This window comes from Rhincodon typus, chromosome 1, assembly GCF_021869965.1.
Source record: "Rhincodon typus isolate 14 chromosome 1, sRhiTyp1.1, whole genome shotgun sequence".
Taxonomy (NCBI): Eukaryota; Metazoa; Chordata; class Chondrichthyes; order Orectolobiformes; family Rhincodontidae; genus Rhincodon; species Rhincodon typus.
In genome coordinates, this window is record NC_063332.1 from 94,622,002 (window position 1) to 94,649,264 (window position 27,263).

The 27,263-nt window shown below is 39.3% G+C and overlaps 1 protein-coding gene across 1 annotated transcript in view; it reads left to right on the top strand.

Moving 5' to 3' along the window:
• Positions 1-10,584, top strand: part of dhx15 (DEAH (Asp-Glu-Ala-His) box helicase 15) — a gene marked incomplete at its 5' end in the record, with an annotated part of 60,692 nt that extends 50,108 nt beyond the window's left edge. Inside the window, 3 exons of the mRNA XM_048602350.1 lie at positions 3,954-4,144; positions 6,656-6,825; positions 9,914-10,584. Coding sequence (XP_048458307.1) covers positions 3,954-4,144; positions 6,656-6,825; positions 9,914-10,031 — 479 coding nt within the window. The remainder of the gene's footprint in view (positions 1-3,953; positions 4,145-6,655; positions 6,826-9,913) is intronic.
• Between the last annotated feature and the right edge of the window lie 16,679 nt (positions 10,585-27,263).

Sequence of the window (27,263 nt, forward strand, 5' to 3'; positions counted from 1 at the left end):
CCTTCCAGTTTAGGCTCCTGAGCTATTTTATTGGAATAATGGAGACATTTTCTTTTTTTTTTGAAAAAGATCAATGGTAACAGCATTCCTTCTATTTTCTTACTAGCTGTACAGTAATCCAAAGCCCCATGCATGGCAGTCACTTCTGGAGCTTGCTGATGGCTGTGCTTGGAAAATGGAAAGGCTGTGCATGTAGCTTAGAGTGTTGAGTGGTAGATACCTTAATTAAACATATTACCTTTGTTAGAGTAAAGCAAAAACAAGCCATCTCTAAGGATTTTAGAATTGCTTGTTGCCACAAAGCCTAAATACCCATCAATGGAGCTTACAATAAAATAATGTGTTGTACAGTGGTGCTTTATCAAGTTGATTATTTCTGTCTCATGATGTCCTGTACATTCTGGGGCATTCAACATGCCATCTGTTAGTTAGACCCCAGTTCCTTTCAGCATTACTTTATTTGCTTGTATTTCATGGCCCATTAGTGCTTGAATTGTTCAGGGATTCTCTGTTCTGTTTAGCACAGTGTTTGAAAGTTGCACTGTCAGACCTCTATGGGTTCCTCATTGGGGCCTTTTCAGCTTCTTCCAGTTTATTTTACATTTGGCTGCAGCATATGTACATGGGTAGAACAAAGCAAGCAACACAAGTACTGCATGATGACTTCAAATTAAAGTGAGACAGATCTAGAAGTTGTGGTATACTTGATCAGTAGTGAAATCAAGAGTTATGGGGAAAAGACTGGAAAGTGGATGTAAGAAATGTCAAATTAGTCTATTGAATGGCTGAGCAGGCTCAAGGACCAACCGGCCTAATGCTGATCCTATTTCTTATCTTTGTGTTGTCTTATGATGTTCAGTGTTTGTATCTCATGCTTATCTTCCCTGGTAATGTGAGAAAAGGATTTTGAAAAGGTGTTGGCTGAAATATTTTGAGATCTTTTAGTGCATTGTTTCCGAGTTTGCTGACAGGTTTGTGAGGAGGATGCAAGGAGGCTTCAGGACTATCCAGACAAGTTGTGTGTGGGGCAGTAACACTGCAGATGCAGTATAATGAGGATATACATTTTGATGTTTTAAAAAATTACAGGCAGTATTATTTGATGATATATTGGAAAATGTGGGTGTATAAGGGGATCTGGTATCCTTGTACTACACCAGTCAATGAATGTAAACGGGTAGGTGCAGCAAGCAATTAAGAAAGCAAATGGTTTATTGGCCTTCATTGCAAAAGAACTTGAGTTCAGAAGTAGGGATGTTTTACAGCAGTTGCATAGGATTTTAGTGACACTGTGCTTGGAGTATTATGTACAGTTTTGGTTTGTCTATCTAAGGGCGGCAGGGCTGTCAAATGTGGGGAGATTGGTTTGACTGAGTTCATATTCACTACAGTTTAGAAGAATGAGAGGGGATTTGATGGAAGCATATAAAATTCTAGCAGAGTTGTACAGACTACCTGCAGAGATGATGTTTGGGGAGTCTAGAACCTGGGCACTTATTCTCAGGACATGGGGTAGACTATTTAGGACCAAGATGAGGAAACATTTCTTCACAGAGAGGTGGTCAACTGGTGGAAAGCTGTGGAAGCCAGGTCACTGAGTATATTCGAAAGAGAGATTAATGTTTTAAAATATTAGCAGCATCAATTGTATGGAGAAACATTGAGAATGTGTCATTGAGAGAGAAGATAAGCTGTGACTATATTGAATGGTGGAGCAGGGCTGAATGGCCTATTCCTGCTCCAGATTTGTACTTGGGTTTCCAGAGGTACTTGATAGACTACTAGATAAAAGGTTATAATGCAATGTAGGAGTTCATCATATGAAATTAGACTGTTTAGCATATGTGGAATATTGGCTGTCAAAAATAAATATACGTAAATGAGGCTTTCTACATTGGCAAGATGTGTGGGGGCCCCAGCTTTTTACAATTCACATCAATGACTTGGATGGCAGAGGTGGGGGTTTCAAAGTCATGGCATTTTGACAGGACAAAGTTAGCTAGGAAAATATGTTGTGGAAAAGACATATTGCAGGCAGATATAGGTTGGTTGAGTTGATGGGTGAAGTATTATGTGGGAAAATGTGAAGTTCTGTTTGACAGAATTTCGTGGTGCACAGGGATTTAGGTTTGGCAGCATCTGTGAAGAAAATAAATCAGAGTTAACGTTTCGGGTCCGGTGACCCTTCCTCAGAATGGTTCTGCTGAGCTTTTCAAGCAACTTTGTTTTTGTTCCTGATTTACAGCATCCGTAGTTCTTTCGGTTTTTACAGGGATTTAGGTGTTGTGCATGAGGCAGGAAAAGTTACAGTTTAGGTGCAGCAAACAGTTAAGGTGGCTAATAGAATGTTAATGCTTATTAAAAGGAATTACTATAAAAGTAAGGCTATTATGCTATGTCTCATACTGTTTGCAGCTCTGGTCTGCTTTGATGAATGATACAATTGCATTGGCGGCAATTTAAAGGAGGTTTTAGATTGATTATCTAATAAGGATTGGTTGTACAGACTGAACTGACTTCCCCTGGAGTTTAGACTTGTTTGAAGAAGACAAATCCTCAATGGTGTTGACCAGGTGCTTGGGGAAATAATATTTCCTGTTATGAACAAGTCCAGAAGTAAAAGACTCTGTTTAAAGTTAGGTGTTGCCCTTTTGGGGCAGATGAGAATTTTTTGAGGGCTGTGCAAATTTGGAATTTTGCTTCAGAAGTCAGAGTGGGATCATTCAATTTCTTTTCTACTTACACCCAAAATAAAATCCAAAGTTATCGGGGTAGATGGGAGTGTGAAATTTGAAACAAACAAATCATCATTGACCTTGCTGAATGGCAGACAGGCTTGAGCAGCCAAAAAGCCTACTTATATTCATCTAAAAATTCCTTACAGCCCAGGTTTCCATTAACAATTTCTTAAATGTTTTCAGTATCTACTGTTGATTTGCAGAAAATGTGGCTGCTTTTGGGTTTGTAATCATTTCACTTGATTTGTTCCAATAATTTGTGATTTAACTTTCTTTAAAATCCCCATGGTGCACTCTTAAGTGCAACAATGAGCTGCACCTACTGTTAGTTTGGACGTTGATGTTTTTTTATTCCAATTGGACTGTGTAGGAAGACTTCCTAAATATGATTTAGGATTTATCACTATCAATATGATAGAATTGAGCATTATTGCTGCTCTGTTACTGTAACAATTTAGTGAATGGACTCTAAATATTGCTGTTTTTGAAAAAATAAATTGAGCGAAACAAATAATCCACCAAAATGATGATTTAGTGCAAAAAAATGTAATTATTGTATAATTAGCATTGTGACTTTGAATTCAGAGTATAGTTTAATCCCTTCATTGAATTTGGGAAAGTTTTCCCACAAAGTAGGATTGTCAGTATCACCTACTAAATGCGGGAAACAGATTGCTTTCCCCCACTTATGATTCATGACATTTCAGAATCTGGCAGTTGTATAAACTATTAAATTTGGCTTTTGCTGGCGGTAGTTGTGGCTAATTTTAGTAGAGGTTAATATAATTTTTAATAGCATTTTTCTTACAAACTGTCAAGTGTGGCTGTGTAGTTCTATGGTTTAATGTCATGGTTTATATTCAATCATGCATCGCTGTGACTGAATGAATAGGTGATCTGCCTGTGGTAGTTACACTTTTATGAAACCTGACATTAGCAAAAAAAAGCTTGAAAACACCTAAAGTGAGTTCTTGTGATTCTTCCCTTGTGCCTGTGACAAAGTAATTGCCCTTTATTTGGCATTTCCTCACAACAGACTGAATTGTTTTCAAGGCTCCGGTTTGCTTTGGGTACTTGCAAATTAATGACCTGGATGGGCACATTGCATTAAAAAGGCTATTTTTATGCTGCAATGGCTTTTTAATTGCTTTATAAAGCCTGAATTTAATTGCAGTTTTTTGTATTAATCATGATACACCTATTTTTTAATTTTAGACCATGAGTCGGTTCAATGGTGCTATGACAACTTCATTAACTACAGATCCTTGATGTCTGCTGACAACGTACGTCAACAGTTGTCACGAATCATGGACAGATTCAACCTGCCTCGGAGGAGTACAGAATTCACAAGTCGAGATTATTACATAAATATTAGAAAGGCACTGGTTTCTGGTTACTTTATGCAGGTAATGTAAAAATTATTGCTGTTCTTAATGTTTACGAAATGTAGAATAATTCAGCATTTGGAGTCTCTTTCGTTCATTTGAAACATTAAATCTCTGCTTGTAAAATTGATCATAGTGCTAAACACTCTAGTTGCTTATTTGCACAGTGGTTGAAGCAAACTGTCAATGGGAACAAATTTTTTTTAAAACGAAACAAAAGCTCTTCAGGAAGAAATTGTGATGAAAGATGAAGCATGAAGATTAAATGAGAGAATATGAAATATTGGCAAAGGAGTTGAAGTGTGTCTCTAATGGAGTGAAATCTAAAATAAAAATGGCCATAGAAGTTGAATATGAAGAAGAGATCAGGGCGAGGAGTTTGAGACTTGCTAAATCGTAGGACTAGCAAGTACAAAATTCTTTGTGACAGTTATCTGTTGGAGAGTACTAGCTGGATAAAAACAAGATCAGCATCAGATGCAGCAGCCTACTCTTGTGTTACTGGTGGTTGTTACTTTCAGAAAACAAACCAGCCTGCAAGTATAAAACAGCATGCAGAAACTTTGGTTGTGGGTTTGGAATTGTCATTTTGTAGCGAACTTAAACCTTCAATGTAGATATTCAGTAGATCTCTGTCTGATCCTACCATACTAAACCCCTCTGATTTGTCCCACAGTTCAAATAGATAATGACTGATTGATTGATATCTCCAATTCAATTGCATGGGATTATTTATACTTCGATAAACTAGACATATTTGGTAATTTTTTTATAACGTTTTACATTTAGGAGTTGGGAAAGATCTTACCAGTGGTTCTAATCTATCAAGCAGCTGAGTGCTTTAAGTGGTAAAAGAAATGGAAAAATGTGTTAGCTTATATTTCACAATCAGAAAACAAATCAGGACTTTGAGCTAAGTGAAATTTAAGCTGTTGATGATGTATCTGTGAGGATCCATTCTGTAGGTCTCCATTCTGAAATGTACTACCCAACCTTTCTTCTTGCAGTGTTTTCTTCACTTTTTCCCCCCCATTATATGTTTATTTGAAATTTCTCTCTCTTTGAAGATCAATAACAAAATTTCATATTGTTTGTTTGCTAACAAGTGATTCACTAATGAAACATATAGATTCTTGCTTTGAAAAGTAACATACTGTATTACTAAATGGGTATCTGGAGACCCCTTCTAGGGTGGGTCAACAGTACAAAGCCAACCACAAGTGAATGAAATAAGTGACCATCTATGAGTAAACCAGTGACTAGAGAGGTGGTCAGACACCCCTCATTATTTTGCTGTCCTCTTTCCCTCCTCTGTATTCTGTATTCTACAGATCATGATTACAAATCCATTTGCAAAGGATCCCTTCATTCAAAGAAACTTTGTGCAGATTTGAAAAGAGTATCAGTTACCTGATCAAAAGTTTATGTACACCAATACAATGGCTCTCTTTTATTGTATCTAAGAACTTGATGAGTGAGCAGTTTAAATCAGGTCTGATATAATCACAGGAAGCTACAGTCTCTGACAAAAATTGCTTTACTTCAATATAATCAAAAATAGTTCTTTGCCCTTCAATATAAATGGAAACTGCCAAGATTATATTGTTAAAGATGACATTCATTTATCCGTCATTTTTAAGTGCTTTTCTCAGTGTGTTGCGGGTGTGCCGAAACACAAATGGAAGGCATATGGTAGAATGAATGATGGAAATAAATTGAGTAGTGCATGATATCAGTTTCTTTTAAAAAAAAAACCATAGAATCAAAAAAACCTGGCATTCGGTGTAGGTTATTAGAAAAGCTGTGACTCGTGCCCTTCAGAAGGATGGGAAATATTGATAACTTAGTAGGAGTCTGGGGCTTGACAGTGATGTAACAAGTTCCTTGCTGAGCCAGAAATACATTGTGGTGTAAGTGAAACTCCTGGCAGAGAATTAGAAAGCAAGTTTGGTGAGTGTTTGAATTGTTAGTCAGTCAGAGTTGAGTTTTTGTAAAGCTATTTGAATATTTTGTGACAAGTCCGCTCTTTGTGCTTCAGTAAATGGTAAAAGATTTCTCCTGTTATAAGGTCATAAGATTTTCTGTAAGGTTCATAGTCCTTCAGATGAAGGAGAGAGATTTAATTTGAAGTTAAACATGACCAAATTAAGGCAGCAATATATAGTAAAGCAATAAATGCTGTTCACACTGGAAGCATCAATGCTGCAAAAAAAAGGCTGGGTAACTTGTTTATTTGCTTTATTGACATATTAATAATATTACCTTAGACATTTGGCGTGTATCATTCATTCTGTACCTTGTCTGAGATCAGTACTAATCCTTCCAGTGCTCCCACGTTGTTTTATTTTCCCAAATTAGTTTAATTGCTGCTTCAATTTATAACTTGATTTGAAACATTGTACAAAAATAAATGCACAAATAAAAGTAAATGCATGCTTTTTTCCTCCTGTTTTCACTTCTGCCTACCCTCTCCCCAGATTTTTGCCAGTGTTCTATGTCATGAGTAATGACTATTTTCTATCTTTGTTTTAGGTGGCTCATTTGGAACGCACGGGCCACTATTTGACGGTGAAAGATAACCAGGTTGTGCAGCTTCATCCTTCTACTGTCCTGGACCACAAACCTGAGTGGGTGCTCTACAATGAATTTGTACTTACCACTAAAAATTACATCCGCACCTGTACAGACATTAAACCTGAATGGTAAGGTTCAGCAACGTAGATTTTGCATTTCTCTTTTTTTGTTGCAAGCTGCCTATCGTCTTATTAGTTAAGTTTTAATTTTGGCATCCAATCTTAAATTATGGAAGTGAACTTTCCAGAATCAAATAAAATATCTCAAACCCAGGCATGAATGTAATTACTTATTATGACTAAATAATGATTGATGACCTCTACCTTATAAAACGGTAGTTTTGTCTAGACCACAAAAAACATCAGGTTTTTAATAAGGCAAAAAGAAATGGTTAAATGATAAACCACCAAGACTCACTGCAATGGTCATGCTGATGCATGTTGCCTCAAAATATTTTTTACACACTTTTCCACCAAGTCGATGGAAAAGTTAATTAGTGGCTTTCTTGGGAAAATTATACAAGTGAAGCTTTTATAATGCTCCAAGCATTGATTACTATTCCTGGAGCATCTTTCTAATGATCATTAAAACTATCTACTTGTGATACTTAGTTGCTACTAAATACCTGTAATTGGGCTGCAGACAGTGTGATCAATCACATTTAAATAAGTGAGACTGTGTAATTTAACAGCATTGGTATGTTGAATTTACTTGGAACTATAGTTGTGCCTGAGTATTGGCTTTCATGTTCTGGCTGAATGTAAATGAGATTGCAGAAACCAGGATATGTAAGTTGTATATGGTGGTCTGGTTTTTTTTCTGTGCTTCCATGGGTTGTTCTATGACATCATCCTGTTTAAAAATGCAATAGAAAAAGCCTGACTTTGGACTATTTACAAATGCATCGCTGTAAGAAACTAATAAAATCCCGCTTTGGGAAATTATGTTGAGGATAATGTTCCGTCAGCAATAATATCCAGTTTCTGATTCATAAGCACAGAAAGTTAATTACCATAGTCTTGTACTTCAGGTAGAAGTTGCTCTAGTAGAGAGGACTTCAAAGCAGTAGATAGGGGTGAAGGATATAGTGGTAAGCTGTAGATAAGAAACAGAAGGGATAAGAGCAACTGTCAAGACTGGAAAAAAGTGATAACATAACTGAAAAGCTTATAGGAAGTAATAATAAAATAACCTTTCTAAAATAAAGCAGGAAAGATAAATAAAAACATGTAAGTGACCTGAATAGTGATTTATACGTTGTTTCTTCTTGCATGTTTTTGCAATTGGTAGTATTCCAGCCATGAATACTGTTAAAACAAGAATGTAGGAACAGGAATTGGCCATTTAGCTACTCAAGCCTGTTTTGCTTTTCAGTGATGTCTTGTTTGTCTGATATGTCCAATGACAAGAATTCTATAAATGAATGCTAAATATTTCATGCCATATGATCTTTTGAAAGAACTTTGAATTGAAAACTGTTGCAAACATCTGTCTTTAATCTTTTCTCCAACTTCAACAACCCTCTGAATCTCCTCAATTCTGCCCCCAATTAGTCCATGAATGACACTGTTAAGAGGATTGTGACCGCCTGTTTAGCAGCAGCTGCTGCTATTACCATCCCTTCCCAGAGCTCACCAGGGCACACATTCCCCAAGCTCGTCCTCTGCCCTGGTTCTCCACTTGCTTCTTTCTCTAGTTTATTTCTGTCGTTCCCTCGGAGTTCATTTTTCTGCAGGACTTGCCTCCTGTTTACCTGATCCGTTTTCTACTAAACCATTGAATACCCTTCTAGTAGGGCACAAAATGGTGTTCTGGAGTGCTACTTTTTGGTTTTCAGGAACTCCATTTTCATTCTCATCAGCTCATTTAATACATGATGCAATTTTGGTAAGGTTAGCTTCTAAATCTGTTACGGGTCATTTCGATTTCAACAGAAATAGAATCAGAAGAATTCAGCATGGTGGCTCAGTGATTAGCATTACTGCCTCTCATTGCCAGGGACCCAGGTTCGATTTCACCCTTGGGCAACTGTCAGTGTGGAGTTTGCATATTCTCTCCATGTCTGCATGAGTTTCCTCCAGGTGCACCAGTTTCCTCCCACAGTTGTCCAAAGGTGTGCACGTCAGGTGGATTGGCCATGCTAAATTGTTCTTAGGGTCCAGGGATGTGCAGGCTAGTTGGCTTAGCCATGGAGAATGCAGGGTTACAGGGATAGGGCAAGGGGTGGGTGCTCTTTGGAGGTCTGATGTGGACTCAATTGGCCAAATAGCCTGCTTGCACTCTGTAGGAATTATATGAAAATCTTCTACAATTATCAACTTCCCATTGCATTCCAAGTCCAATGATTAGAGAAGACAGACATCCTAGACACCACAGATTTTAAATTGCTACAAGACGACAAACATGAGTTTTTATTTTCTAAATAACTGATGCAGATGTCACACTAAAACTGACACACGATACCCTAAACACTCTTCTAGATTGGTGAGGTCACAGCTAACTGGTTTCCAATGCAAATTTAGAAAGCTGGAATTGTCTCTGATCCCAATTTCAGATTTAACAATTGACCATGTTCACTACAACAGCATTGACTGCGTTATTCCTATTAAGTAGCTCCAGTGGTTTAGTAGAAAAAGGATCAAGTAAACAGGAGGCAAGTGCTGCAGAAAAATGAGCTGAGAGGGAATGATATAGCTCCATATGCAGCCTTCATTCCACTGTGGGTAATTCATTATCTCGTGATTTAAACTTACACTTGTTTTGTTACTTCAATGTTCATTTGTTGACACATTTAAAACTGTTCTGTCTTCTTTGCAGCCTCCATGTCCATCCTTTATGCAGCCTTCCCTCTCTCCACTGCCTACTTTCCTTGTAGCTTCTTTTCTCTTACACTCCATCCTCTCACTTTCCCACGTGGGCAATATGTGTTCTTTATTGAATCCAGTGTTGCAGTATTTTCACCAGCTATTTTCCTACAGTGTTTTCCAGTAACAATTGTGCCGTTTATTTGTGATTACCTTTTTGATTTCACGTGTGTTAATTCGATTTTTTTTTGACTGTGTAACTATCTGGGAAGTGGAGTGCCCAAGTTGCAAACATCAGAATTCGAAATGCCAAATGACAAAATAATGCATTTGATTTTTGTCCGAGTTAGATGATTGTCTTGCAACTGATCTGTAAATTTTCAGATATAGTAAAATCTATCCTTTTTAACAGGTTGGTGAAAATCGCTCCTCAGTACTATGAAATGGGCAACTTTCCCCAATGCGAAGCCAAAAGACAACTGGAACGTATAATTGGCAAACTTCAGTCCAAGGAATATTCTCAATACTGAAGTAATTCTGAAGTAGGAAGCCAGACAAATGCAGATTTCATATTGAAGAAATATGGACTTCAGATTCTGCCCATTATAACAAATTTAATTTGTCTATTAAGGAAAACCTATGGATGTTTTCTTTCAAAAGGCTGGACAATTCCTCACTTTATTTTTTAAAAATCCTTGTTTATGACAGGTTGTGTAACACTGTGTTGAGCAACATAGTATGTTGCTGGTGTTATGTGGCTTTTTTATTGTTATGTTAACTTTTGTCACAAACCCTGTTGGGTTTTATGGGGTTGGGGTGGGCAAAGGTTTCAGAATAATGCTGTAACTGTTAATTTTTAAAGAGTTTCATCATTATTACAATCCTGTCCGAATTTCTTGTAGTCATTCAGAGTTGGCAATTAAAGTATGTATTTCTGAACCACATACTGCATGATCCTGCCCATGTTGACATTCTTACTAGAAAGTTGTAGAGATTCAAAAATCTTGGAAAATTTATATGTAGGCACCTCTGAATTTTCCCAACACCAATTTTTGACTTAAATAAAGGTATAGTGACAAGTTACATTTTGTGTACATGGTGTCTTATTGGAAAATGAGATAATTTGAAATAAATTATCATCAATTCCCTATATTTTTCAGGTAGGCCAAGCAATTTTTTTGGCAAGGACCACGTGGCACTTGTCCTTAAGTGATTTTATTCTTGCACAGTACATGTATCGGAGGACCAATAACAGAAGTTACAGCACTATTGCATGGTCATCTTTCCATTGGCATGTGACCCATTTCATTTTTTTTAATATTCATTTGTGGGATGTGGATATTGCTGGCTGGCCAGCATTTATTGCCCATCCCTAGTTGCTCTTGAGAAGGTGGTGGTGAGCTGCCTTCTTGAACCGCTGCAGTTCACCTACTGTTGGTTGACCCACAATGCCCTCAGGGAGGTAATTCCAGGGTTTTGACCCAGTGACAGTGAAGGAACAGCGATATGTTTCCAAGTCAGGATGGCGAGTGGCTTGGAGGGGATCTGGAACGAGGTAGTGTTCCCATGTATCCTTAACACTTGGTTTGGCTTATTTGTGACTCCAGAACCCTACCAATGTGGTTCACTGTGAACTGCCCTCTGAGCACTTGGGGAAGGGCAATAAATATTGGCCTGACCAGAGACAAGCCACATTCTATGAATAACTACGACAAAAAGAGACATTTTTATTCCTGACAACTCGGCTGAGTTAGGCCTTTTCTGATATTTGCCAACAATGGGAAGTGCAGTCTGTTCTTGTAGCTGACGTTTGATACCATCTTGAAGATGTATTATTGTGAAAGGAAGGTAATATGTTTTGAGAGACCAAAAGGATAAAAATTTTTTGGTGAGGCAGCCAAGGGCTTGAAGAGCTTTCAGAATTTGGAATAGTTGAAACAGCACTTTCCTTCAACTGTACTGCTCCGTCCTTGCATGAGCGAATAATGAAGGGCAGAATTCTCATTTCAGCTAAAATCCAAAGATTGAAATGTTTGAGGTTCTAGTTTTAATATAGAACAGAAGGAAATCATATGACCCGTTGTGGAGATGGAGCCCTGAAAGAAAGAAAGTTAGGCAGGCAGAGGGATGCCAGAGAGTAAGCCTTTTTGAATTGGGGTCTAATATTTGTAATCCCTCATTCTTCTGGGACCACTCCTATATCTGAGTTAGTGAAAAATCGAGGTCAAAGCTTTTTCCATCTCCCCATTTGCTTTCCTCAGTAACCTGAGAAGCATCCCACCTGGAATGTTGGCTTGTTGTGCAACCTGTTTTGATACCTGGTTTCTCCCAGTTTTTGTCTTATTTGAGATCTCTACCCCCTCCTTATGTGAAAACTGATGCAAAATACGCAGTCACGCCTGTTCCTCCTTGCACATTTACCCAAATTACTGTTCGCTCAAAAGAAATGCAACAGAAAGTGTTAGTAAATGCAAAGAATGTTTGCCATTCAGAATGGACAGATCTGTGCTGGAGGAAATACTTTGTTTCTGGTGAATCATTCCAACTGTAAATGTAATCTGCTAAATTGAAGTGGTGGACCTCCTGGGCAGGAAATTTGAAAAACAATTGAGTACGGGAAATGATGTACATTGTTTTGTACTAGCAAATAGGTCACTTCTGAAATTGGAGAGTCCTCACAAGGCACAATTGGTTTTCCTATAATTGGAACAGTTACACTAATAAAACAGCTTGGATGAAACATTAGCCTTATTTATTGAAAAAAGTATTCCTCTGATGTGCTTTGTTATAAATCAAAAATGGTTGTTGACATCAATATTCTGACTATAGAGTTGCTGTTTATTTGTTCTGTTACTGATTGATTAAATATGCATTCCAACTGAAGGAACTTTAGAAGCTGATTACCTTTTACTCTGAACACTGCTAGCAATGTTTAAAATCAAATGCACACACATTTAGAGTATTTAATTTTGTTCTGCAAAGATTTTCTTTAATTCTCTTTCTGATTCTTGCTGGGAGAATCCAGACAGTTCCACAGCACTTAGCAAAGTGCCCACATGTAAGCTTTGATTGAGAATGGTGAAAAACTGTTCAATTGCAGAGTGCACATAGATTGTCTTTGTCTTTGTCTTTGCCTGATGTTCACCCAGAGTCCCTAATGTTCTGGGGATATGGGTTCAAATCCCATGGTGAAATTTGAATTCAAAAAGCCTGAAATAAAAAGGTAGTCTAATGGTGATCATGCCTCACTGATTGTCATTAAAAAAGAAATTGGTTCCCTTTTAATTTAATGCCCTTTAGGAAAAGAAATCTGCTGTCCATTCTTGTTCTTGCAGTGTGACTCCAGACCTACAGCATTATGGTTGCTAACTGCCTTCTGAAATGGCCTAGCAAGCCACTCAGTTTAAAGGCAACAAAGATGGGCAATCAATGCTGTCCAGCCAGTGACGCCCACATCCCATGAATGTATTTTTTATTCTATCAGCAAGCCACCTTGAATCTTTAGGAGCTGGGAGTTTATACCTAGCAGACCCTGCTTGATGTAGATTATTGTGGATTCCAACCAATTTACTTAAACTTATGGGAAGAATAGTAATAAGATAAATATTCTGAAATTTGATTTAATGAAATTTTCACATTTTTCACTAAACAGTAAACATTTAATTTTTTTAACAGTCTGATGGTTTGCTGTAAGCCTTAGTTTTCACGAGATTAAATTTCAGCATTTTCAGCTGTGCATGGTGATAGAATATTGTGCCTATGGCTCTTGCTTTCAACTTCAGTAGATAAATTATAATTATCACTCGTGACAAATATATTTTATTTACATCTGGTTTTTTTTTAAACCTCATCACCACAGCTGCAATTTCTGGACTATGTTTGCTCCCTGACTAATATTTCCTGGTGCCTACATCCCAAACACTTTCTGTTTCAATTTTATACAGTTCTGTTCCATCTTGTGGGAATTTGCCATAATATAAATAAGGCAGAGTGCAGAACACTTGGGAGCCTCAAGCATTATAGCAGAATTCCTCCTTTAACTGTGTGTGGTATAAAGTAGGCCATAACAGCCAGCTATGTATTTCTGGGCTTGTATCTTTCATATAACTTAAGTGTCTGCATACTTTAAATCTGAACAACAAAATCAAGTGACTGTGTCGAAAACACTGTCCAAATTTCAACAGGGGTATTTTATCTACATATCTCCCTCCCCCACTGTTTACAATTAATTCCAATTTTTATTTTGGGGAAAAAAAATTAAATTTTTAAATTAGATATTTGGATTATATACCTGTTATTTCATCTATATGAGATCTTTGTCACACAACCATTTGTGTTCCCTAGACTATTTGTTTAATCAACATCCAGCAATATTTTCATTTTTAAGAAAATCACTTTTGATTAATTTCCTAGCAGCATGAATGAGGAAATAGTTTCCTCTCAGTCATAGAATTGTAGAATAGTGATAGCACAGACACAAAGCTTTTAGCTCATTTGTTTCTGCTAGCTTTCAGCAAGTGTAACTCATCCAGGTCCATTTCCCTGCCCTATCATAGCTCTGCAAAGTTGTTCTCATTAGATGCTTATTTAATTTCCCTGTGGAAGATGTGATTGAATCAAGTCTCCCATTCTCACCTAGAGCCCAAAGCTGATCTAGGCAGGCCCTTCTACACCGTATCATTGGAGCTGTGCATAAGTTTGAGGTGAAATGCCTTGTATTTTGATTAGGTACTTTATGGCTTTCCAGACTGATTTCAGATTGTTAGCCTGTCCTGCAGACCTGTTTCTTGGCTCCTTAATTCTTGCATAACCACCTCTTTTTTTTTTTTTGTCCTTTGCTGTCATCACTTTGTTACTTCTCCTACCTTTTGTTCTATAATAGAACTGGTGTTTATTTCTTTCTCTTCCCCTGCTTTCTTTACCAGTCCAAGAAGATATTACATTTCTAAGCATTCACGGTTCTGATCAAGCGTCACTGGCCTTTAGCATTAACTTTCTATAGCCATAGATTGAACAAGAAAGCTGAGTATTTCCAATATTTCCCATTTTCCTTTTTGGATACTTGCATGCAACTAAGGTGGAAAAAGGGATCCTGAGCATAAGACTTGTTTGAGTGTCGTATCCTCACATCAGTAAAAGAAAAGTATTATGTCTCGTTTTAGTTCAATAAAATGGATGACAGCCATTCATTTCTTAGTGTAATGTCCTAACCAATCAGTCAACTTTAAAATTTAAACAAAACCTGGCTGCTGGCTTTTGATGAGTACAATGCCTGTACCGATGGCAGTCCACTTCTCAACTGATTGGTGCAATAATAATGTTGGTTTTCCCTCTTTCATCTGTGTTCTTGTGAAATGCCCTGATGAGAGCAAAGTGAAAAATTCTGACAACATGTGACTTTCTTCAGCAATACTAAATAAGAGTAAACATTTAAGTATTATTTAATCCTCCGTAGTGTTCTGTGTTTTTGGGTGAGTGTGCCGCTGGTAAGGCTAGTAGAGAGCACCAATCCCCAATGCCCTTGAAAAGGTGATAGTGAGCCACAGCTGTACTTGGGAAAAGACACCCTGTCCGAGCTGTTGAGAAGGAAGTACCATGATTTTGATCTGGTGACACAGAAGGAACAGGTATAGCCACAGTATTTATGTGGGTCTAGTTGAATTTCTCATCAGAGGTGATCCCCGGAATATTAAGTGTGGTTTCAATGCTAACGTTTAATGGCAAGGGGAGAAAGTTAGACTCTTTGTGGAGATGGTCATTATTTGGCATTCATGCAAACTTGTCATCAATCAGCCCAAGCCAGAATTTTAGTGACGTTTTGCGAGTATCTGAAGAGTTTTGAATGGTGCTGAACACTGCAATTATCGGTGAATACCTCACTTCTGACACTATGTGAAGATCATTTTAAAAAACAGCAGAAGATCATTGGGCTTTCAATATTGTGCTGAGAAAATTCAACAATGACTTGGGACTGAGGCAATTGACTTCTAATCACTAGAACAATTTTCCCTTGTCAGATATGACTTTGCCCATGGAGTGTATCCGTCCTGATTCTTATTGACTTCAATTTTGCTGACTCTTTAACACCATGCTCAGCCAGTTGCATGCTTGATGTCGAGAGCAGTCAATCAGGTCACCTTTTGGAGTTTAGCTTTTTTGCCCATGTCTAGACCAGAGGTACAAATGGTGCTGGAATAACTGGTCTGTATGCAGGCTCTTGCCCAGGTTCTATCTGCTTTCCTTCTTTGTTTTACTTCTGCTTCTGCTCTTTTCTTTCAATTTAACTTCCTCCTTTTGGTTTTCTTCCCCCTTCTTTTCTGTGGTGGGCTGGTCAGCAGCACCAGTGCAGCAATGAGAGTGGGCCGCATGCAAAGTAGCAGACTTGGCTTCTCCCAGTGATCGGAGGCAGTGCCAATGAGTGTGTTCTCCCGTCATTCGGGGCCGCTGGCTGCAGCAGAGAGCTCATTCTCCTGGCGTTCAGGGCTGGTGGTACTGGCAGCAAAGCTCTTCCAATAATTGGGGACGGTGGTGGTAACAGACTCTTCAAGATGGCAGCACCAGTGAAGCGACATCTGCAGCTGAAGCATAGCCTGGCAGCGGACTCGGGGACTCTTGGTTTTGGGGTGAGTGTGGGTTCAGCGGCGGAGATGGTGCCTAATGTGGGGCAACTCCTGTGTTGGTGGGTCCAACACAGGAGGTGGTGATGCAGTGGAGATCTCCCTTGACGCTAGGTATCAGGATACACTGAATCAGAAAAACTGATGTTCTGAACTCTGCTCCTTTTTAGAATTTATTCCTATGACTTATAATGCTGGACTATTTATTTTTAACTTGCCTAATTTTTTTTTGTTTCCTAAGAATTTGATCTCGAGTATCTGTACCTAGGTTCCTTTGTACGTAAGGCGCCACTGTAATGTGGCGACTGTAAACGTTTCACTATATGCACTTGAGTACATGTGACAATAAAGCTAATTCAATAATAAGTTGTGGAGCCGAATGATCTTGATGGAACACAATCTCCATGTTGTTGAGCAGGTTATTGTTGATCAACTCCTACGTGACAGCTATGATCCTCTCCACCACCTTGATCTTTGAGAGTAGACTGAGACTTTGACTGGATTGGGATAATACCATACCTGGGCAATCTTCCACTTTGAGGTTACATCTGTTTTTTTTAAGCGGTATTGAAATCACTTTACTAAGGACACAATTTGTTTTGGAGCACGTTTCAAACTCCCCATTGCCCATGCTTCCCTTCTTTACCAGGTTTATTTATTTCTCTGAATTTAATGTTTTGAGCTTCCCTGATGGGAGTTGAACATAAATAATAATATTTCATTAGTCCAGAAACCAGAATAATTCTGACACCGAGTAATTTAGAAAAGCACTCCGAACTGCTGGGACTGATCCCATTGATTGTCTTCACTTTGAATATAATTTTGCAAATTAACAAATATTTTGTATCTATTGGGAAAACAAGATTAACACACAGTTTTTCTAACCTGGATCACATTGCATAATACTTGTATGGCCTGTTTGATAGTGAAACATAAGAATCCTTGGGCTTGTCTATTGATACGTGCGTCTTTTTTTTCTGCAGTATATATTTAAGGGATTTATGTTCATGAAAATAGTCGAGCAAGCTTTTTGCATTTACTATGATGAGATTGAATTAAAACATGTTTCCATTTTTGCTCATCACGATTGGAACTATAATTCATGTAGATATCCAAGTACTGCAGTCATTCCAAATTAAACATCTGCCTTAGCAATTGGGCTTAATTTAGCCAATATTTTAAATGTGCAGCATCAAATATAATCAGATTTGAAATCTCAAACTTATCAAGAAAGGCTAATTATTCAACTAAATTCAGCCATTCAAAAATTTTGATAACCTTTTTCTTTAAGAAATTTCACCTCTGTACCAATCTGCAAATCCTTAAAAAATGTTCGAATTACTTTGAAACTGTGCCCCTTGTCCTACTTCTGCAGTTTGAAATACTTGGATTTACTTTTTCCATAACATTTCTAATCTTAGAATGTTCTACAAAGTAACCTCGTTGCCAACATTACGGCTTTGTTCGAGAAAGGTTACAAGGTTAAACCTGGCGATTACAGACTAGTTAGTTTAACTTCTGTAATGGAGAAACTTTTGGAAACGATTATTCAGGGTAGAATCAGTTGTGGCGTGGACAAGGGGAGGTTAATTAGGAAAAGTCAGCGTGACTTTCTAAAGGGGAAGTAGTGTTTAACTAATTTGAAGTTTTTTGACGAGGTAATGGACAGGGTTGATGAAAGTAGTGACTGTGCCTTTGTATACATGGATTTCAAAATGTCATTTGATACAGTATCTCACAACAGACTTGAGAGTTGTAGACCCTGATTTTAAAGGGACAGTAGCAACGTGGATATAGAAATGGCTGAGTAATGGTCAATAGATTTTTTTGGGCTGGAAGTTGTTTTGTAGTGGCATTCCCTAGGTGTTGGTGTTGGGACCCTTGATTTTTCTGATGTATACTACTGATCAGGATCTTAATGAACAGGGGACAATTTCCAAGTTTGCAAATGACATTAAACTTGGAAGAATTGCAAATTGCAAACTGAGAAGCAGATTGTGTAGAATCCAAAAGGACATTGACAAGGTGGTGGAGTGAGTGGATAGGCAGCAAATGAAGTTCAATGCAGGGAAGTGTGAGGTGATGCACGTTTCAGAAGAGCATTGAAAGATGATATAAAATAGGAGGTACAATTCTAAAGGGGTGCTGGAGCAGAGGAACCTATGTATACATGCACAGATATTGAAGGTGGCAGGGCAGGTAATAGTAATTTATTGTTACATGCATTTATGAAAGTACAGTAAAATGTGTCTAAGTTGCTATAAGTCAGCACCATTTTAATTTCATAAATAATAAAAAGAAATAAATCCTACAAAGAACAAATTTCATTTTTTGTTCCTTACATGGCTTCTTGATTTCCCAAGTGGCTACAGGACACTGCCACAATCTGCAGCTGCCAAAGCTGTCCCTGCGGCCACGACAACAAGGAAGAAGCTTGCTGAAGGAGCCCCTGCTGCCGCAGACTGGACCTAGAAAGTTGTCTCTGCCAAAGCAACCTCATTGCCGCTGATACTCCATGTGCCGCCAGAGCCAGGAGGCTAACCCAACTCTTAAATACCGAGGCCCGTCTCGACTTCCAAGGTGAGGAAAGCAGTAAATAAAGCATACAGTGTTCTCAGTTTTGTTAACTGGGGCTTAGAGTGCATGAGCAAGGAGGTGATTTTGAACTTGTGCAAGACACTTGTTCGACCTCAGCTGGAGTATTGTGCACAGTTGTGGGCAGCATCTGATAGGAAAGATGTGAATGCATGAGAGAGTGCACAGAAGTGATTAACTAGAATGGTTCTGGGTACAAAGGAGAAACTTCCGCAATGAAGATTGATCGAAGAAGTTGGGATTGTTCTTCCTGGAGCGAAGAAGGCTGACAGGAGATTTGATGGAGGTTTTCAAAGTCATGAGCAGACTGGATAGAATAGATACAGTAAAGATGTTTGCACTTATAAAAGAAAGAAGAGCGAGAGGTCCGAGATTTGAAGTGATGTGCAAACAAAGCAAAGTGATGTAGAAAAAGACTTGTATTCACAGCGAGTAGTTGGGGTATGGAATGCACTGTCTGGAAATGGGATGGAGGCAGGTTCAATTGAGGCTTTCAAGTGGTCATTAGATTTTTTTTGTCAATGGTATGCAGGGATATGGGGAAAAGGCAGAAGATTAACTATAGATAGTATAGGGCTGAATGGCCTCCCTCTGCACTGTAATAATTCTGTGATTAGCATCATAGAGTCATAGCACAGAAACAGACCTTTCAGCCCAACTCGTCCATTCTGGCCAGATATCCTAAACTAATTTAGTCCCATTTGCCGAAATTTGGCCCATACCCTTCTAAACCTTTCCTATCCATGAACCTATCCAAATGTCTTTTAAATGTTGTAATTGTGTCAGCAGCTTGTTCCATATATGTACTGTGGTCTGTGTGAAAATGTTACCCCTCAGACCCCTTTTAAATCTTTTCCCTCTCACCTTAAACCTATGCCCTCAAGTTTTGGACTCCTAAACCCTGGGAAAAAGACGTTGGCTATTCATCTTATCTGTGCCCCTGATGATTTTGAAAACCTCTATAAGGTCACACCTCAACCTCCTATGCCCCAGGGAAAAAAGTCTTGGCCTATCCAACCTCTCCTTATAACTCAAACCCTCCAGTTCCCACAACATCATGGTAAATCTCTTTTTTTCACGCTTTTCAGTTTAATAATATACTAAAGTTATAGGAAAGCAGTAGAGCAATGGGATTAAACTAAGTAACTCCAGTGGAAGAAATAACATCGGTAAACTGGGTAAAAGGCCTCCCGAACTCCAATTTCTATCATTCAGTTAACAAAAGCCCAGCACGGGTAATAAGCTTACTTCCCAAATCTTTTTCTGTGATATCTCAATTCCATATGGCTCAGGATGCAGCATCATTTTTCTTCTCCCATAAGAAAAATGAAACTGAATGTTATGAATATGGTGGTGAAAGGAACAGGTCGACTGAATAAAAGTGTCAAAACTCTGTTCGGACATCTTCTCAACTAGATATACATGGCATCAAACGTAGCTCATTTGTTGGAGGACTAAATTATACATCCTACCAACTGGTAGGAAATCATTCCACAGGTAAGATTAAGGAATAGTTTGCAAAGGCAGATTGTCATTCATTTCTTCTGAGACCACCATTGAAGTATTTTGAGTTAGGAAATCTTCAATATTAGCTGAGTACCACAGAATTTAATCATTTCCTCGGAAGCAGCTTTTAGGATATAAAGCTACAACGATTGGTCACAATGTGGGTTTAGGTTAGAGTTGGGATCAGGAAGGGGAATTAATTATATGAAATTTCTAGCAGCTTCATTCAAGCTCAGGCAGGAGGAAGTGGCTTTTTGAAGAAATGTTCATGGGATGTTTTTGTTGCTGGGCTAGCATTTATTGAGCATTCTTAGTTGGCTTGGAGAAGGTGTCATAAGCCAACTTCTGGAATCACAGCAATCCTTGAGGGTGTACGTACACTTCCTGTTAAGAAGGGAGTTTCAAGTTTTTGACCCAATGACAGTGAAAGGACAACAATATAGTTTGAAGTCACGATAGTGCTTTGTAGGGTGATGTTCCAATGCATCTGCTCCCCTTGTCCTGCTCAATACTCCAGGTTACAAAGGTATTGCTGAAGAAGCATTGATGCATTGTGGCAGTGCATCTTGCAAATTGTACACACTGTTGCAACTGAAGGGAGTGATAGAGGCAGTGAAATGTTGAATGTGTTATGGGTGGTGCCCATTACGCCAGTTGCTTTGACCTGGATGGTGTTGAGCTTCTTGAATGTTGTTGGGGCTGCGCTCATCCCGGCAAGTGGGGATATTCCATCTCAATCCTGACTTGTGCCTTGTTGATGGTGAACATGGATTTAGGAAGTCGAGAGGTGAGTTATTCGCTGTTAAGTTTCAAGCCTGATATCTGCTGTTGTAGCCATTGTATTTATATGGCTAATCCAGTTCAGTTTCTAGTCAATGGTAACTCCCAGGCTGTTGATAGTGGGAGTTTCAGTGAAAGTAATGGCACTGAATGTCAAAAGCAATGGTTAGATTCTCTCTTGTCGGAAATGGTGATGCCTGGCACTGATATGGCATAAGTTTTGTTTGCCACATTTCAGCCCAAGCCTGAACCTTGTCCAGTGTTTTTTTGCATTTGAGCACAGACTGCCTTAGTATCTGAGGAATTGCGAATGTTGCTGAACATGATGTTATAATCAGCAAACATTTCCACTCTGACCTTGGGATGCATGAACGCCATTGATGAAATAGCTGAAGATGACTTATGGGATGTGGATTTTGTTGGGTGGGTCAGCATTTATTGCCCATCCCAAGTTGCCCTTGAGAAAGTGGGAGTGAATTACATTCTTTAATCACTGCAGTCCATGTGATATAGGTAGACCGACGATGGTGTTAGGGGGGGAATTCCAGGATTTTGACCCAATAACAGTGAAGAAACAGCAATATATTTCCACGTAAAGATGGCGAATGGCTTGGAGGGGAATTTGAAGGTGGTAGTGTTCTCGTGTATCTGCTGTCCTTGTCCTTCTAGATGGAAGTGGTCTTGGGTTTGAAAGGTGCTGTCTAAGGATCCTGGGCCTAGAATTTCAGCTTGAAGAATTCCTGCAGCAATGACCTACAACTGACATGATTACCCTCCAACAACCACAACCATCTTTTTTTGCGTTAGAATGATTCTAATCAGTGCAGAGCTTCCGTGTAATTCCCATTGACTTCTGCTTTTCTAGGGCTTCTTGATGCAATACTTGGTAAATTACTGACTTCATATAAAGGGAGGTCACTCTAACTTCCCTTCTGACTTCAGCTGCATTTTAGATCAATGCTGTCATGAGGTCAGCAGCTGAGAGGCTTTAGCGGATCCCAAACTGAGTAAGCGCAGCTTGATAGCACTGCCGATGACCACTTCCATCATTTTTACTGAGTATTGAAATTAGATTGGTGGGTCAGGAACTAGTCTGAATAAAAACAGAAAATGCAGAAGAAATTCAGCGCATTTAGCAGTATTTGCAGAGAGAGCAGTATTGTGGAGTGCCCCAAATCAATCCACGTTTGATTTTTGTCTGTGTCTGTCTGCATATGTGTAGGCTTTTAAGAAGGGATTAGAATCTCAACTGAAAGTTGCATTTTGATAATCAATAATTTTCCTTTCCCTTTGGTTAGTATCAATTTATTGGTAATAAATAGTATTTCATGTTAATTATAGAAACACAGACAGTCTTTTCTGTCAACAAGTCCACCAGATAGGTTGTTTGAGCCCTTTGAGTTATTTAATTATGTGTTTAATTTTTGTGACAAGTGGTGGGGCTTGAGTCTCTCAGCATTTTCCCAGGTGGACTGTGACAAAAAGTTGAGTTGTCCAGGATTATCTTGAAACAGAGACAATGGGGCAGAAGCAAAGGGCTAACAATGCATTTGAGTTTAGTAGAACACGGAAGTGACCAGGTACTCTGGGTAATGAAACTTTGGAATCAGTTCATATTGAGTCACAGTCGAAGCAACTTGAGTATGAGGAGAAATTAAAGCAACTTAAAATAAAAGTGCTGGAAAGGGAATTCTAAACAGCTGTGAAAGATAAGGAATTCCAATGGGCATTAGAAATTTAAAGGAAGGAAATGGAATTTAAGAATCTGGAACTAGAGATGCAAGAGAGAAAGAGAGAGGAGAGAAATAATTTAGGTTTAAAATGGTGTAGTTAAAGAAAGAGAGCCCAAAAGTTGAAAATGTCTCTAATGGAGAGAATTCTGATCTTAATCTGTAGTCCAGAAGAGAGGTATTTAAGCTTGTACAGGCCTTACCAAACTTTGAGGGAAATGATGTGGAGATATTCTTTATATCCTTTTGAGAAAATGGCAAGACAAATGAATTGGCCAAGGAAACCAGGACATTACAGATGCAAAGTAAATTGACAGGTAAAGCACAGGAAATTTATGTTTCACTGTCAGAGGAGGTTTCTAGGGATTATAATGCTGTAAGAAAAGTTATGCTGGATGTGTAGGAGTTCATGTCTGAGGCACATAGGCAACAGGTTTGGAATTTAAGGAAGCAGCCTTGGCAAATGTACATTGAACTTGAAAAGGTTAAGCAAAAGAATTTTGACAGGTGGATACAAGCATTAGAAATTGAAACCGCATATGAAGCCCTTAGAGAGTTTATTGCCTTGGAAGAATTTAAATCTCACTATCTTTTGATTGAATGATAGAATGACTCATTGTCGCTTCCATTTTAAAGTGAATAATACAGTAAAATATGGTGAAATAATACCATAACACATCTCCTGTGATAAAAGGATTGAAACTGCTAGACTGGTAGCAGTACTGGCTGGCAATTATAAGCCGATCCATAATATGAAATTGTTTTTTTTCCTCATCAAGCCCATAAATTCAGAAGGAAAAGAAAGTGGGAAGTGAAAGAAAAATGCAGTATGGATTGGATAGCTGGGAATGCTGCAAGGTCTTCTCCTCAGGTCAGAAAACAAGGCATCAAGGATGGAAATGAAAATCAAAGGCTTAAATAGTTCCATTATAACAAGGGCGGACACATTAGTTTGGAATGCTGGAGTTTGCGAGAAGCCCATGGGACTTACTGGGGTTTGTGAGAATGAGTTTTGAAAGAGACTTCAAAGAAAAATGCCATGGATAAAATTGTAGCTTTTACAACAACTAAAAGACAGGAGGTAAACATTGCTGTAAGTGCAGAAGAAGTGAATAGGGTAATTGAGAGAATGAAGGGTTTTTGTCTGAAGGGAAGCTAGACCTTTTTCTTCAGCTGATACAGCCAAGCCCATTACTATGTTTTGGAAAATAGGAACTACTGAAACTCTTTGGCTTGGAAAGGAAGTAGCTTTCTCCTGTATGTCTGCCATGTTTAGGGAAAATGTCAGGAACCTTGCAGAGCAGCTTTGAAATTCCAGAGTTTAATGAATGCCAAAATGATGGCAAATGGGATAAGTGGGGAGTATATCCTGATTCCATTTTACAAATTCAGTTGAAGTGTGAGTTGTTGTTTGGACCAGTGATAGTCAGGGTAGTTAAAAGTTACCCGTGGTTGATATTGATTTATTTCTGAGGAGTGATTTAGCAGGAGTGGATGCCATAGTTTCACTTATAATCACAGAAAGTTCATTTGAGGCTAAGTGGACAGAACAGTTACAAGAACAGCATCCTGGTATCTTTCCATCATGTGTAACAACCAGAGCAATGGCTAAACAATGCGCATCACTAGAAGTCAATATAATACCACAAGCAGATGTTAGGGTAGCTGAAACTTTAAGACTGAGGATAATTCAAAAGAAAGGTTGACACATCTTCATTAATTGGGTCTGTGAAAGTTGAATCGGAGTTAAATAAGCCAGCAGAGACAGCTCACACTGTGCTGAGGCTAAAGGCGTTCCACAGTGTTACAATATTAAAAACAGAGTCCTAATGAGGAAATGGAGACATCGTCACATACTTGTGGATGAAGAATGAATGATCACTTACAAAATAGTGATACTGCCCAGATATCATTAAGGAGATATTGTAAGTAATACAAAAGGCTGTAGTGTAGTTCTGTAAAGCATGTTATACAGGTCCAGCAGAAGAAAAATCTCAACATGTAATTAAACCAGAACCGTAGCTGGAAGAACTCACCACTCACCAGATATCCTTGAGCATACAGGCATCTCTTGAACTCAGATGAGTGTTGGCATTTTGATGCTGTCCTGCACAAATCCTGCTTTTTCCACAGAGATGGTAGTCAAAGGGAAAAGGAGGCACCCAGATTTCCAAGCACGAACCTGAATGTCCTGGTCAATGGGTGTAGAGGAGGGGAGTCCTCTTCCCCCAGGACTGGCTGAGAAGATCATGTCATCAGGCCTTGTCAATGTTGATCAAGGTTGCTACCTGGGTCAGTTTAAATACTGACACCCCCATGTGAACTGTGTTCCAGAAGAGGATCCTGTGGTGCCAGGTATCAGGGATTTCAACTATATCCACAGGGGGAGAACAGGAGTGGCAGGCAAACATGTAGGATGAAATAACCCTTTATTGCCCAGAGGCTGTAGGAGCACAGCAATACTCTGGAGATCCAGCTGCCTCGAGAACACAATTCTCTATCTGCCTTCTTGGACAGGACGGTGGCTGCCCTGGAGAACCACATTCAGCAGGCTCAGGGTCTGCTGGAAATGTGCACGGACCTGCACTCCATCACCCCAGCCACTGATCCTCAGAATAATGGCAAGGAGACAAGGGACTGGCCTCCATGACCTCACTCCAGGCAGCTGGTCCTCACCAGGAGACAGGGCAGTGCCAGGAGGCACCCAGCCAAAGAGGAATCACACACACAACCCTCAGAAGTCTCCTCTCAGAAGACAGGCACCCCACCCCACCCTGCCTGCCACCGTCATACTGGCGGCAGTCCAAGCCAAGGAAGCTGTGACATCGTGGAACAGAAAGAATAAAAAGAAAATCTCTTGAGGGGACATTGGTGGCATAGCTGACGTTTCACTGCAAATAGAGTCTGACATTTTTTAAACCATGCTCAATCTATTTGCTCAGAGATAGTAGGAACTGCAGATGCTGGAGAATCCGAGACAACAAGGTGCAGGGCTGGATGAACACAGCAGGCCAAGCAGGCCAATATCCTCTGGGATATTGTTCTTCACGCCTCTATCATCCTCAACACCTCATCCCCGTCCCTTGGCACCTTCCCATGTAATTGCCATAGGTGGAAATTTGCCGTTTCACCTCCTTCCTCTTCACTGCTTGAGAAACATCTTCCAGGTGAAACAGTGATTTATTTGTGCTTCTTTCAATCTAATCCACTGTATTCCCCTATCACAGCACGGTCTCCTCCATACTGAAACTCCAATGTAGACTACTTTGTGGAACACCCACTCAGTCTGCAAGCATGGACACAACCTTTTTGGTTGCTTGCTTTTCAATGCAGCTTTTTTCTCTCAAGCTTAAAATTCTGTCCTGGGCCTGCTGTTTACTACTTCTCTTCTGCATAGGCAGTCATTTGTGACTGAGGCTGGCTTGCTTCCACATTAACAATGAGTTCTCTGGAGACAGAAGAATCCAATATACAATCCACAGCCTCTGTCACAAATGGGGCATATGGTGACGCAGGAATTGAAGAGTGGGATGCGCAAGTTGCAATGTGCTATCTATTCTGTTGATGCTTGTCATCAGCAATGAGACTTGAGGTGTACAGATCCTTCCCAAACACATTCCCTCCACTTTGGGTGGACTCAGGCCTGGTTTCCCAGGTATTGATGGGAATGTTGGACTTTAAGAAGGCTTTATGGCTGTCCTTGAAGTGTTTTTCTCTGTCCTTGTGTGGCCTGTTTGCCGCTAGTATTGGTTTGTGGTTGTTTTGAGATGACAATGGGTAGCATGCTGTGGAATGGAGTTGACGATACTCATGTTAAAGACAAATTCTCTATTATGGAGATCTTTGAAGTGTTCCTTCCAGCAGGCACTGATTGCCTGTCTGTCCTTGATGAGCCCCTCTGTTCTTGGCGAACTGGGAAATGGGACTTTTGGTGAGTGACCTGAGATAATCTTGACTGCAGTACAGAAACCACTCTCATTGTGGTTATCATGTATCTGCTGGTTCTCCTGTGCTTTCTCTGCCCACCACTTTGCTGGACCTCAGCTGTTTCGGGTTCCAAAATGCCATGTGCCTGAGGCTTATCGGCTTCTGGGTCTGCTGGTCATTCTCATTGAGCCAGTTTTGGTGTTTCTTGGTTCAGTGCCTAAGTGCCTTTTCATAATTGCTAGTCACGGAGGCCTGATCACATGCTCTGGGCACACAGTGTCTATGTCACTGGGAATCCATACGGTAGTAGTGAGGTGCTTGCTAAATAGGGCTTCCTTGTCAAGGTCTTTGAGTAGTTCAGCATTAGTTTTGCTGTGGCATTATTTTTGTTGCTATTGCTACTTTGTGATAACATTGATGCTGAGTGAATTAGGTAGTGGTCCATTCAGCAGAAATTTGCTCCTGTCATGGCAGGTGACATGCTCAGTTTGGTCTCCTATTCTGAGGGAGTCCACTGAAAGTTCACTAGACTAATTCCTGGGATGGCAAGACTGACATTTAGAAGAAAGACTAGATCAACTGGGGTTGTATTTGCTAGAATTCAGAA